The 13178-nt window shown below is 40.1% G+C and overlaps 1 protein-coding gene across 1 annotated transcript in view; it reads right to left on the bottom strand.

The window, feature by feature from the left end:
* LOC107091583 (adhesion G protein-coupled receptor A1-like) overlaps nt 1-13178 on the bottom strand; it is a 30303-nt gene that overhangs the window by 4036 nt on the left and 13089 nt on the right. The window contains exons 2-4 of the mRNA XM_015385587.1: nt 12234-12361; nt 4195-4318; nt 942-1093 (exon numbers count right to left, since the gene is read on the bottom strand). Of these exons, the coding sequence (XP_015241073.1) occupies nt 942-1093; nt 4195-4318; nt 12234-12361 (404 nt within the window). The remainder of the gene's footprint in view (nt 1-941; nt 1094-4194; nt 4319-12233; nt 12362-13178) is intronic.

The following is a 13178-nucleotide window of genomic DNA, read 5'->3' as shown; positions in this document are numbered from 1 at the left end:
ATTCCTGTCTCATTACCAGATGTGTCCCAACTGCTCTTAAACATATAGTTGTACAATGTCTGATCAAAAAGAAAAATCTAGATCTCTAAATTTTTATCTAAAATTTTTGAAAAGTTGTTTTTTATCCAGATTCATTCTTAGTCACCAGTGATATATATGAGAAGTTCCAATCTGGCTTCAAACTTTTTCATAGCCCTGAGACAGCACTGTTAAAAGTTTTTCATTATTTAATGGTGACTATTGACTCAGGAAATCCTGCCATGCTAATGCTCCTTGATCTTACAGCTGCCTTTGACAATGCGACTTGAGCAAGGGGTGGGCATTACAGGATCTGCTCTCTCATGGTTCCAGTCTTATTTGACTTATTGGAGCTTTTCTGCTTGGTGAATTCACCTTATAATTAGCCCCTCTCAGTTCTGGGGTTCCATTCTTGGACCGATTCGTTTTCTCCTGTATATCTTACCATTGGGGTCAATTTTCAGGAACCATAATCTTTCTTTTCATTGTTGTGCTGATGACGTCCAGATTTACTCTTCTTTAGCATAGCTATAACATTTTTGGAAGGGACTATGACAGCTTTACTGGGAAATCAATTTTGTGTGATCTGGTCACCCTGAGCCATGGTCATCTTAGGGTTTTATGAGCAAAAATAATTAAAGTAGTCCTTTGCTTTAAATGAGTTAATGATAATTACTTATGTAATGTTGCACTCAATGGAAAACACCGTATTGCTTCACTATTTTTGAATACTTTAGCCAAAACGGCACAAATCAAGTAGCCTTGCACATTTCACTTGAATATAATAAGCAAAACATAGGTGAGTGCTGACTTTTTTAATTAGCGAAGCCCACTGCTGGCTAAGTATAAGACAAAATTAACTTAACACAAGTAATCAACATTCTTTCAAGTCTTTAGTTCTTGCAAATACAGTAAAACTTTACCTCAGGACAGTAAGTTTGGAGCGTTTCTTGACTCGACCACTCCTTTCCTGGGTTCGAAGTGGATCTTTGCATACATCTTTACAAATGTTCCTAGCAGTGAATGCCAGCCACAGCATTGTTGATAATGAAGCATAATGGAGTAAAATCCCAATCTATCACATCAAACAAGGATAAACTTAGAGTTAGAAACATCAGTTCAATAGATTCTGTAAATTATCCAACATTTAACACATGAAACAGTAAAAAAAACAAACAAACAAACAAACCCACAATTTGCCAAAAAAAAGGAATAGGCTGAAGCAAAGTTTATTCTTGCCTACCCTGTTTTATACTTAAAACCTTTACAACCTAACAGGATCTAAACAGTAAGTATTTAAATATTCAAATCTACATATCAGCATAGGATTTTATCATTTTACAGTTTAAAGCTCTTTTGAAATTCACCAAGAAAGGACACAACTTAAAATCATAATTCAGTTCATTCCAGTTTCACACTAATAACTGAAACACATCCAGACATTATCTGGCTCTTCTCTGAGGATCTGTAAGCCCAAATGACATGTGTGGTACATTATTTGAAAGCTAACACCTTTTAGTTTCTGAAAATACTAAAAGTGGGTGAGTAAAGCACAGCCCAAGCTGCAGCAGTTTTAATAGGACTCAAAGTTTTTTTTTTTATCTTGAAAATATTATGCGACTGTCCCTGACTCAAATCGCATCATAAAAAGATGCAGACACTTTTGTCTTGAAGGCAAGAAGACGATGTAAAGAACCATATCAAACATTGCGGGCTAACAACTGAGTAAGAATTAGGAAGTAAATATTAGCAAGATGCTAAGCATTAGCTATGGCCAGCTAATTTTTCTGACGTCAACAACAGGACGTGATGTGGCGATTTATTTATCATGGAATATTTTTATTACAAATATTCTGGATTACTTTTAATCTGTGGCCCCTTATGGACAAATGAAAAATAAACAATTGAAGATTGGATTTATAAAACGGCTTCTGGACGCCTTCAAAGCGATGTAGTTGTGGCTGATTTGTCATGTTTAGATTTTGACATGCTGCTATATCTGTGTTAATTGTGCTTCGGTGCTCGCTGTGTCCATAAAATTAACTTGGTGGTTGAATTGTTGAAAATCTAAGCTTTCCAACAATGCTAACATGTGTGTAGTGGTAAACATCTTACCGGTGTAATTATCATTTGTTCTGAGTAGTTAGTTGTAAACTCTTGGAAACGGTTTGCCAGCGACCTGCATATTATATTTATTCTCTCTTAACTTAAATAATCCTGAATACCAGAAGGAAGATTTTTGCCTTATACATTATTTGCCTTATTTTTATATAAACAATATCTTTAAATTGTAATGTGTTGGTGTGAATGAGGAGTTTATCTGTTGGTTCACGGTATTCAAACTTATTAGTAAGCCTCTATATTCTATATATACTGTGTTATATACTATAACACAAAAAGAACTAAGCTTAATAAAAAAAAATAATCTGCTTTAACAGTTAGGCTTCAAAGTGCTTTTACACTGATCGCGGTGTCTGCTAACCTGACTCCGCCAGATGGATTTGCTCCGCATATCTGTCTGGAAACCTTCTGTTGAAGTAATTTTGGGAAGGGGCGAAAATACTGGTTAGCTGATTGGCCTATGTTGGTGATAGACGGGCGAAATAAACCAATCAGTTAAACGAAGCATATGACGTACAAACAGAGCGACGACAAAAACACAACCACAAGCCAGGCTACTCTTGCAGAAACCAGTCGGGAGAAGAGCAAAAACATCTTTTCCTCTGAGAAAAGCCTCCAGAGCAGTGTTTTGCTCTTCTTTCAGTGAAGAAATACTCTGTAATTCCGATAAAACTTGCTTGATAGCCACGCTAATGCTAGTTTCATCGGCTGAAGCCGCCATGTTCTTTAGACTGAACTGTCGCGCTTCTCGTTGTGTCACACCTCAACCCGCCTCAAAGCCAACCCTGATTGGACGTTCGTTTGGTGAACGGCTCCAAATTTTCTTTAACGAAGAGTCTCCAGACTGATCTGTGAGTGAAACCTTGAAAGCTCGTGAGATCAGGATGGTCTCACGAGGCTAGGTGTCTGCTGCAAGGGTGGGGGGTTTCCATAGCATCCCTATGAAAACCACATGGGCAAGAGATGTGAAACAGCCAATGGTGAATTCTACACAGTGAGAGTGATCAGCGCACCACCCTCACTGCTTGCTGCTTGACAGAAGTGAGGTGTTGTCAAACAGCAGCATCGCACAGAGAGAAAGGAGCAGTGATTGCTGAAGTGAAAAATTCTGAGCTCTTTGGTAAAATCGTGTTGTTGCAACCAATATGGGAACGGTTGTGGTTGTGATGTAGGTTGAAGAAGTGAAGCCAAATCAAAGTTTTTTCAGTCAGAATGAAATATAGAGGAAATAAGGTTGAAAAAGGATTAAATGAGGAAGGATGAAAGTTTGCAGGTGACTTTTGAAAAAAGCCATTTTGATTTAGCCCTGGAAGTTCTGTTCAGCACTGCTGCTTTCTTTTTTGCTAGATACAAGGATGTACCACCGAAGCCTCTAGATGAATCAAAGTGGTCTACTTTTTCTATGCTTTTGGGGTTTTCCAAAAGTGATGCTTTTCCCAAGCAGATTCAAAAGTGGTGCATAGAAAACAATTTAGCAGCAGTCTATAATATTAGCCTTTCCTCTATGTTTTTATTGGGAAGTCTCGATAGCAAGATCTTCACGGGGGATGCCACGGGGTTGCCAGGGGTGAAGGCAGACCTTAACTGGTCTGTTCCTGTTTGGCTGTGACTTCATCCTGGACAGAAATGTCAGCTGTGCTGCTGCCATCAACACCTTTGTTTATAGATGTTGGAGCTTGGCCTGTTTTCCAGTGCAGTCCTGTTTCTCTGACTGTAACTAACTGGATGTGCTCTCTTCATCCTCTTACATGGGAGCTGGCTCAGAGCTGCCTGGCTGTGTGTTTCCTGGACGGGGCCGCCTCTGGATGCTGTGCATTGCCTAGATATCTGGGTCCTGTTCAATGCTTTCTTCCAGGTGACCTCTGAGGCTTCCGAGGTCTTGTTTGGATTCACAGATGATGCTTCCAGATTAAGAGCGGCATTAATTTCAGGATAATTTAACATTTGCTCAAAGTTGCCAAACAATGCCCACAAAAGGCTACAATTACAGTGATTAACAGGATATGTGTTATTAACATATTGTCTTTATAAAAGAGCAGAATAAGTCATACTTACAATCTGACAAGCCAAAGGAAAGTGAATCTGATTGATGCCTCCAGCAAATACCCCAAATGTCAGTCCTGTATGAAAGAGGAGGTTGAGGAGTGTGTGCCAGCCCCTCCTGCTGATGCGGATGACACTGTAGACAGTGAAAAAAGAAAGTCATTATGAAGTGGGAGTGCAGTCCACCTTCCCTCATCCTACTGCTGACTTAACAGCCGAGGGATGTGGAAATCTGAACAAAAAATCTGGTTGGAGATTGTCTAACAGATAATATGCATGAAACTAAACACAGATTAGTTTGATCTCCTGGCCCGTACTTCATTATCATCCTCCATCAGATAGACATGCTCACTACCGTGTGTTCTCCCTCTGCAGAGGATCCTGCCTTAGGTTTCCCGCTGTTCAATGGAGATCCGTTTACTTCGTAAACGTTTTTGAGAAATGTATCTGACTGCTTCGAAAACTGGATCCTCTGTTCTGAGCCTTCACAGAATAATCTGGCTAAAATATGGATCAATCAGTGGACGGACAGTGGTGTTCTGGTGTAGCAAATTCAGTTTCCCAGCTGGAATCATGTGAAGGAAATCCTAACACAATTGCTAAATCAGACTACTCCCGCTCCCGCGCCCTCCTGCTTATGGTAGCTTCCGTTTCAATGTCACCTGCTGTCAGAAGCCGTATCTGTCGTCCCCTGAGCTGTTTAAGGGAGATCCCAATCAGTGGTGGGCTTTTCTCAATCACTGTGAAGTTCATTTCGAGCTTCAGCCTTCAACTTACCCTTCTGATAGGTCCAAGGTAGCCAATGTTATCTTGCCTCTAGTCGGTAAAGCTATGGCAGAACAATCCTAGTTTATGTATTTCTTTGGTTTTTTGGTTTCCCTTGACCAGATTGCTATGGATCAACTAAAGTGAGCGTAGTTATCAACTGGCCTGTACCGAAATATAGAAAGCAAGTTTAGCGATTCTTGCGGTTTGCTAATTTATACAGACGCTTTATCAGAAACTACAGTCAGGTTGCTGCGTCCCTTCATGCTCTCGCCTCAGCTAAAATCAAGTTCTGTTGGAGCGAAGAGGCTTATTGAGCCTTTCAGAGACTCAAGAATCTTTTCACTTCTGCACCTGTTCTGGTTTCCCCAGATCCAAGTTGACAATTATCGTGGAGGTGGATTCCTCCAGTACTGGAGTCGGGGTTGTCCTAAGTCAAAAAGCCCAAGATGTCAAGATTTACCCCTGCGCCTTTTTCTCTAAGGAGCTTTCTTCTGCCTCCTTGGTCTCCCGACAGACATGATCTTTGACAGGGGTTCTCAGTTTGTGTCCAGGTTCTGGAGAGAATTATTCGCTATGTTGGGATCTCTGTCAGCCTGTCATCAGGTTTCCACCCCAAGAGGGACAGTCAGACAGAGAGGGCCAATCAAGGCTACTCAATGTGGCCATGAGGTGAAGACTAAGCTACGCGTTTTGTGTGGGTCAGTTCCCATTAAGTGGTCCAGTCAACTTAACTGGATCGCACATGGCATTAGCTCTGCTCCTTCTAGCACCACTGGACTCTCTTTATTCTAAGTTATCTTTGGGTTTCAGCCAGTGGTGTTCACCATCCAGGAGAAGGATTCTAAAGTTATGTCGGCCAGTTATCAGCTTTGAGGTGCCAGCAAGCCTCAAGGAGAGCTATTTACATTGCTTCAGATAGTCAAACCAAGGCTACTAGACCCCGGAGAGTTCTGGCACTTGAATACTGGGAGGGCCAGAACGTTGGGCTCTTCACCAAAGACCTGTCTTTGAGGGTGGAAAGCAGGAAGCTGCTGGCCCCTTGGTTCATCGGGGCGTTCCTATTGGTAAAGTGGTGAACCCTGGTGGGCATCCGTTCCCAGTTTCCTCTTTCTATGAGAATTCACCCTACTTTTCATGTGTCCCGGGTCAAACTTGTTGTAACTTCTACATTTCTGCTGTGTCTTGTTGGTAACCAACCAGCTGGAACCAACCTTGTCTTCTTGGCAGGGACTGAACTTTAAGACCAGGTTAGTGACTCACACATAATCATCCTACGCCAGATAGACGTGGTCACCAACCTGTGTTCTCCTGCAGAGGTTCCTGCCTTAGACGCCCCCGCTGTTCATTGCAGATCTGTTTACTTAATAAACCTTCTTGAGAAATCTGTCTGCTTTGAAAACTGGGTCTTCTGTTCTGAGCCTTGATACTTAACAGGTTTTGTAATTTCCAAAGTCTTGAACAAAGGGGTCTATTTGCTAACAGGAAAACGACAAAAACTTAATAAACAACTAATGTAAAGAATGCCAAAGGCAAATGGTTTTGTTGCATATCTAAACCTTTCTATGTTTCTGGGACCCTACAAGGCCCATAAGGCTTCCCCTGAGATATGGTGGACCATTTGTTCTGAGCTCTTAGGCGCTGTGTCATTGCACAGAGCCTGTTTAGAGGCAGAATGTTTCTGACCTTCATCTCAAAAGCATGATTGGAAAGTAAAGCTTGCAAATAGGAGCCACATGGGTTGGCTTGTCTTATAGAGTACTGGAAGAATTCATATAGCTGAGCAAAAGATTAATGAAGAAAATATACCAGGATATTCTTGAGAACACAAGGAATGTGCATTTCTATGTAACACCACGGTTCTCTAAACCCAGCCAAGAATCTCTTAACTGGTTTCAGAGAAAGACAGTGAAACTACTAAGATGTTTTCAGTCAACTCAAATGAATATCACGGGGCAAATATCAGTTTGCAGTATTTATTTTTTGTGTCCATCTACACTGCCTCAATCACAAAATTTCTTTTACTATTAGGCCTAAATCACAGAGAATTTTTTTTATTTCTTTGCTTTGTGTTCTTGCATGATTCTAACTTGATTAACTGACTTCCTTATTTAGAGTGTTTTTGTCTAACTAGGCTCCTCTGCTGTACTTGAGAGGTGTTTGATGGTTTGATATTTTGCTTGGCCTTAAATTTCCAAGTCCTTGAGCAGCCAGATGTTTGACTTGCCTACGAAGCCCCAGCAGCCAACCTGTACAGGACAAACCCTGGCATTTTGTCCTTGTTGCCTGGCATCAGTGGTCAGCTTGGTATATATAAGGTTCTTGAGTGGTCAAAGGTTTCTACACTGCATCCTCCCAAGGAGCCGGCTCTATGATGCACACTCTAAACACTGTGTGCATCATAGAGAGATTAACACAAAAATTATAATATTGGGTCTGAGATTTGTGTTGGCGATCTCAGATAGGAGCCTCTGTTTTAGGACTGCTGTCATTCTCCAATCTCTTACTGTTTTAAGCAATACACTGTCTGATGTTACTAGCCTTTGGCTGGCTTTCCACCCTTCCTTTCACTGTTCCAGGATGGCTTGATGGCGGAGGAAAGACACTGATCTTAATTCGCCTTGACTGCAATACAGCTGCTAGGCAATTCAAGGCATGGTTGTGCCTCCAGATGCAAAGGCCTTGTGACAGACTTGTCTTCCAGCCAACCAGAATATATCTTAAGATTGCAGGATATTATCAAGAGGAGCATGTGGGATATTCACCATTCCATTGATTAAAATGAGAAGAAGGCAAGACATTGTATGTAGCCGGTAAAAGGAAGCTGGTGTGAAATGCTGCCATACCCAACAGCTGCCTCCAAGGAAATTTTCTTTTCAAAACTCCTTCCCATGTTGTAAATTGTCCTTGCTTGACGCTCCACTGTACAAAGCCTCAGGTACAAAACCCTAAATCACCAAGTCCCATCTTATATCAGGGATTTGATTGTGGCGGAGAGGGGTGGCCCAGTGGTTAGGGCATTGCACAGACTGCCACTCTGGGTCCCTGTGCAAGACCCTGAACTCCACACTGCTCCCTGGGCACCACGCAGTGGCCGCCCACTGCTCCCCAATAAGGTGGATCAAATGCAGAGGGGAATTTCTCCAGTGTGAGATCAATAAAGTTCAATCAATACGTTTATTTCCTTAACAGAGCACTTCCCTCTCAATCTGCAGGTTTACTAATTGTTCCAGGAATTTCTAAAAGTAGAATGGGAGGCAGATATATTAGTTATCAGGCTCCTCCTGAGGCAGACACCCTGTCTACTTTTAAGGTTACAACTTTACTTTTGATCAAACTTATAGTTAAAAGTAGATTGTTTGCTTAGTCGCTTGGTGAGTAGAGAAGTAGGAGAAGGTAGAGCGAATGGCTCGATCCGGTGGAGAGAATTCAACCCTGACTGACTGTTTCTCCTTTGCTCTAACTTTTATCTTACCTCATCCAAAATAGTGAGTTATCCTGAACTATTTTCTATATTTATGCTGCTATAGGCTTAGACTGCTGGAGGACATAGGGACCACTTTTCATCATTCTGCTTCATTTCATCTCTACTCTCCAATTGTGCAACATTTGTAAGTTTTACTAAACTTTATGCTCTCTCTGCTTTTTCTTTTCAAAGTAGCTACATCTGGTTTGTTCCTGTTCTTGTGGGTGCGTTTCCATCAGCTTTTTTAATATGCATTTTGAAGTATCGCATCAGAAAAGCTTGATAGAAACATAAAAATTTAAACAAACTATCTAAAATGTTGTTTTATAAATTTTTTAAAAATGTATTTATCTAAAAACATTTAAACATTCACCAAAGAAGTTTCAAAGCACGCTACGAAAAAGGGTTGGTTCACAAAATGGGAGAAGGAAGCACTTTTTTTTCCGAATCAGCTCTGACGTAGCAAAGTTTTACTCACGACTGATCAGCTGTTTCTTCTGACAGCGTCTTCCTGGATGTTCCTATTATGCATGTAGACAATGCCGGAAGCAGTATCACCTTTAATAACCTAAACCTTAACGTAAAAAATAACTTTCCTGATAACAACACATTCATTAACTTTCCTCCATTACTGATCCATGGTCAGTGCCAGATTGTTCATCATAGACTCTATTGGAAGTTTCTTCTTGTTAAAATGGAGTTTTCCTCTCCACTGGCACTGCATGCATGCTTGGTGTGAGAGATTGCTAAAGGTGCAGCGACAAAATGCAAGCAAAACTCATTGCTGTGAGCTCATTCAGGTGGAGCATCTCTTGAAAGTCAATGACAGGATGCAATCAACAGGTTTTCATTGACAGAACATTTTTAAACAGTCTGACTGTATTTTCTCTGTGCCTTGAGAAGAAAAGGGGTTGTAAATTGGCACAATAGAAATAAACTGAAACACATAAACTGATGCACATCTCACAGCCTGGTCATGCTGACACAACTCCTCAATGAATACCCCTCAGTGCTCATTTAGAGCTTCCCTATGCCGTTGTAGTTTGTTCACTTCAAAACAAAGGCCTCTTCTCTCTTATTGAAATCAACATTATGCCTGAGCTCGGATATTTGCTTGCTGAACAGCTGTTTTCGGGGTCCATTTCCATCCAGTCACCAAGGCTGGATCTGCATAGCATATACAGGTCCCGGGATTCGGTGGCTGCAGGTAGTAATTTCCACCCTCACATTGGAACACCTGGATTCCTCTGCCAGGTTGAAAACCAGAAGCTCTGAGATGTTGCTAAAGCATTTGAGGAACCCAAGTCTCTTTTTGACATATGATCTGACCAATCCCTCTCATCTTTTCTTTAGCTTTGGGACCCCCTAGATGGTGAGAATCCAAATAAGCCTAAAGAGAAGTTTAAAGGCACCAAGTGTTAAGATGCATCATAGTATCAAAGCACTCTTGCTAGTTTTGATACGCGTTTTAACCTTCATAAAGTTATAACCTCTAAAAGAGCAAAGTTGAAGGCACCACTGACTGAAAATAACAGAACTACGCACTCTGCCTCCCATTTCAACTTTACCAACAACCAGTAGATATGCATTATACACCTGTCTGGTGCCTTGGAATCACACTCAGGAGATCTGTTGGCCCTAGAGCGGAGCCCTGGGGTGCCTCATAATTAACATCTGTGCTGGCATTTACTGTAAGTGGGAACAAACTTTGGCATAGAAATGAAACAGACACATTTTGACACAAGTCTATTATCTGAGGCGATTCAATCATAAATAACTTCCAGCAAGATTGTTTCTGTGCTACAGGGTGTTTCTCACACATGAGCCCCATTTACACTCCCCTCTGGAACTGATCCGTGCCGAGTTCAGATCGAGCTTGGATCAGTTAACCGTGCCGAGCTTGGGTCCTTACGACCGTTTACACACCACGCTAGCATAGTTCCTCGCCTCCTAGAGGCGATCTATGGTACTGCTACTTTCTAGAGGTAAACAAGCAAACCAACATGGCAGCACCTGTAATATTCAAGAAGTTTGGTTATAATTGTCTGGCACGGTCGTAATTTGCGTTCCATTTACACTCAACACTCACCTCGGTTAATCTGCTCGGACCAATCTCGGCACGGTTTCAAAAGGGCAGTGTAAATGGGGTAATTTAGTGTGCATTGCAATGCGCCTGTGAATGTTAAAAAGACACATGTTTCATTTTTCAGTTAGTACAACTTTTTTTAAACCAGCTTTTTTACACTCAGGACCACACACTGTATCATATCTTTTGTCATAGTTACGAGATATTATCTCGTAACTATGAGATACTGATCTCGTAATTATGACAGAAGCTGTCAGATTTTTTTTTCTTTGGTGAATGCAATACGCTTCCGTAGAAACGCCTAGGTTATAAAAAAGTTTTCTTCCCTGACTTCCTGGTCAAACACGGAGCAGGCACTTAGAACACAGCAGAAAATGAGAGGTAAATCATCCATAAAAGGTGATTTAAGCATAAAAAGGATTCAGAATATATTTCATAGCTTATTTGCAGATACACCAGGCTGGTGAATGTTGTTGAACTCCGTTGGAAATTGAATTAGAATCTCAATTAAGTTGTCTCGGTAAGTGTTAGCTACCATTTTGTGTATTTAGTACATGATGTAGTCACTGAAACACGATGTAAAAGGGTGTTAAATGATATCTAAGCCTTAATTTGCTATAAACCAGTCGGGATGACTTTTAAAATTAGCTGTGATAGTTGTTCACGGTGTGTAAAATGTTTTACTTACTGAATTGTGTTCTCTAAAAGACGTCCATTAGCCACAAATTACTGGCTGGTGTTTTCTTTTCTATTTATAGAAATATATACATAGAAAATATATATGTATGCTGTTTATTCCAAATGTGATGGTACCAGAAGCCAATTGCACTATTTTTTTTCATTTACACTGGATTTTGGAGAAAGTTGGTTTCAAATCTATTTTCCCCATCTAAGTTAATGTATTCTGCTGCATTTTCTGTATACCGGTACTATATATTTAGGTTAAAAAGAATGGACTAAAAGGCATTAGTAAAAATTAAACAAGGACATTAGTGAATAATATTAATCTTTAATTTCTGTGCATTTTGTGTAGACTGTTTTTTTTTGTAAAGGTTCCTTTTGGATTTGGATTCCTGGGGGTTGTTTCTTCATCTCATCAGCACTTTTGGTCGCCCGGATGCCTGGTTCCTTGGTCCACCTCCTCTACTTAGCAGCATCACAGAGGCTCCTATGACAATTCTTGGTTTGGACACTAAGTATTAAGGGCTGGTAGGACAACTTTAATTTTGAGTGCACTCAAGGGTAGTTTTCATTTTGAACATTGGACCAAGTTAGTTTAATTTTCCCTGAGATCTCAGAGGTACATTGTATTTTTTTTTTTCATTTCCGCATCCTTTTTGCAATTGATATTGTCGATAATCAATGTTCTAATTCAAATTAAACTTTAACTTGTGTGGTGTTTTATTAGGGTGGAAGCTATAATAGCTGTGGGATTTGGTTTAAACAAATCTCTTCTATGAATCTAGATCTAAATAACCCTATCTTTTGATTCCTAGTGCTTTTATAAGCAATGCAACGACTGTAGAGGGTTACAACTGAAAAGTTTTTCAAGGTCTCTCAGTGGCCTTTTTTTCTTCCAAATTTTCAAACGTTCAAATTTCAACAATAACAGAATTTAATTTACTCCATATGTAAATGCTCACATCATGGATTTGTGAAACCTTTTTATTTGGGTGTTTTAGATGAGGAGGGAGTCGTTAACCTTTAAGATAGGTTGGTTAAGGCTCCTCTTACCTGTGGTGCACGATGTAGGTCATAATGGAAACAAGCAAACAGAGCAGCATGACTGCGGTGCAGGCGTACACCACAGGATGTAGGTAATCCCCGGGGTATGGAGGGAAGGACAGCACTCTCTTTAGATCCTGGTAAAAACACAAAAAATATCACACTGTTAGTTAGTTATGGTAGATATTCACTACTGTTTTTGTTAACAAATTAAAGCTTGAGTAAGAAAACAGGCATACATATTTGGATAGTGGATGTACTAATAGCTTCTTATTTCTAAAATGCAAATTCTTATTTAACAAAAGTCAAAAAAGATCAGCATCAATGGTTATAATCCAACCTTTGAAATGGAAATGTTTTGTGAGCACCTCTTTTGGATAAAATGTCCTAGTAAGCAAGTAGGACTTTCAGATCACGCCGGATTGTTGAGGCATGGTTATTTGCTCAGAAACAATGATTGGTTGATCAGAGTCATGACTACCACTCCACTCAACAAACTTTATTTGAAAACAACCACAGCTGCCACAAAGTGCTAGATAGAAGTTTAACCCTTTATAGGAACTCACTGAAGTACTTTGAAAATCCACATTTCAAGCCAACAGTGTTCCTGGAATCCAGGAAAAGACCTTATTACCTTTGTAACATAAAAAAAAATGATATTTTGATGGTAAAAATGTATGTCAATGTGGTAACAAGAAACGCCAATTTGCCCGAATATGTTAAGAAAAATAACAAAAGTGCTTCTAGAGAAATTCATGAAAAACACTCTAAACAGAATTGTTAACTAGGCTAATTCACTTTTTAACTTTTCAGTTAGCTTTATACCATTTAATTGTCTTGTTAACTTTTTTTTCAACTTAATTACCAGTAGGTAATATATCATTGAAGGGTTCATCTTATTGGTCAAATGCCAAAATCAGATATACAGCCATGTAGCAGGATCTTTGCTGAATG

Source organism: Cyprinodon variegatus, unplaced genomic scaffold (assembly GCF_000732505.1).
Source record: "Cyprinodon variegatus isolate N-32 unplaced genomic scaffold, C_variegatus-1.0 Scaffold344, whole genome shotgun sequence".
NCBI classification, from domain to species: domain Eukaryota; kingdom Metazoa; phylum Chordata; class Actinopteri; order Cyprinodontiformes; family Cyprinodontidae; genus Cyprinodon; species Cyprinodon variegatus.
This window is presented reverse-complemented; position numbering and strand designations above follow the sequence as displayed.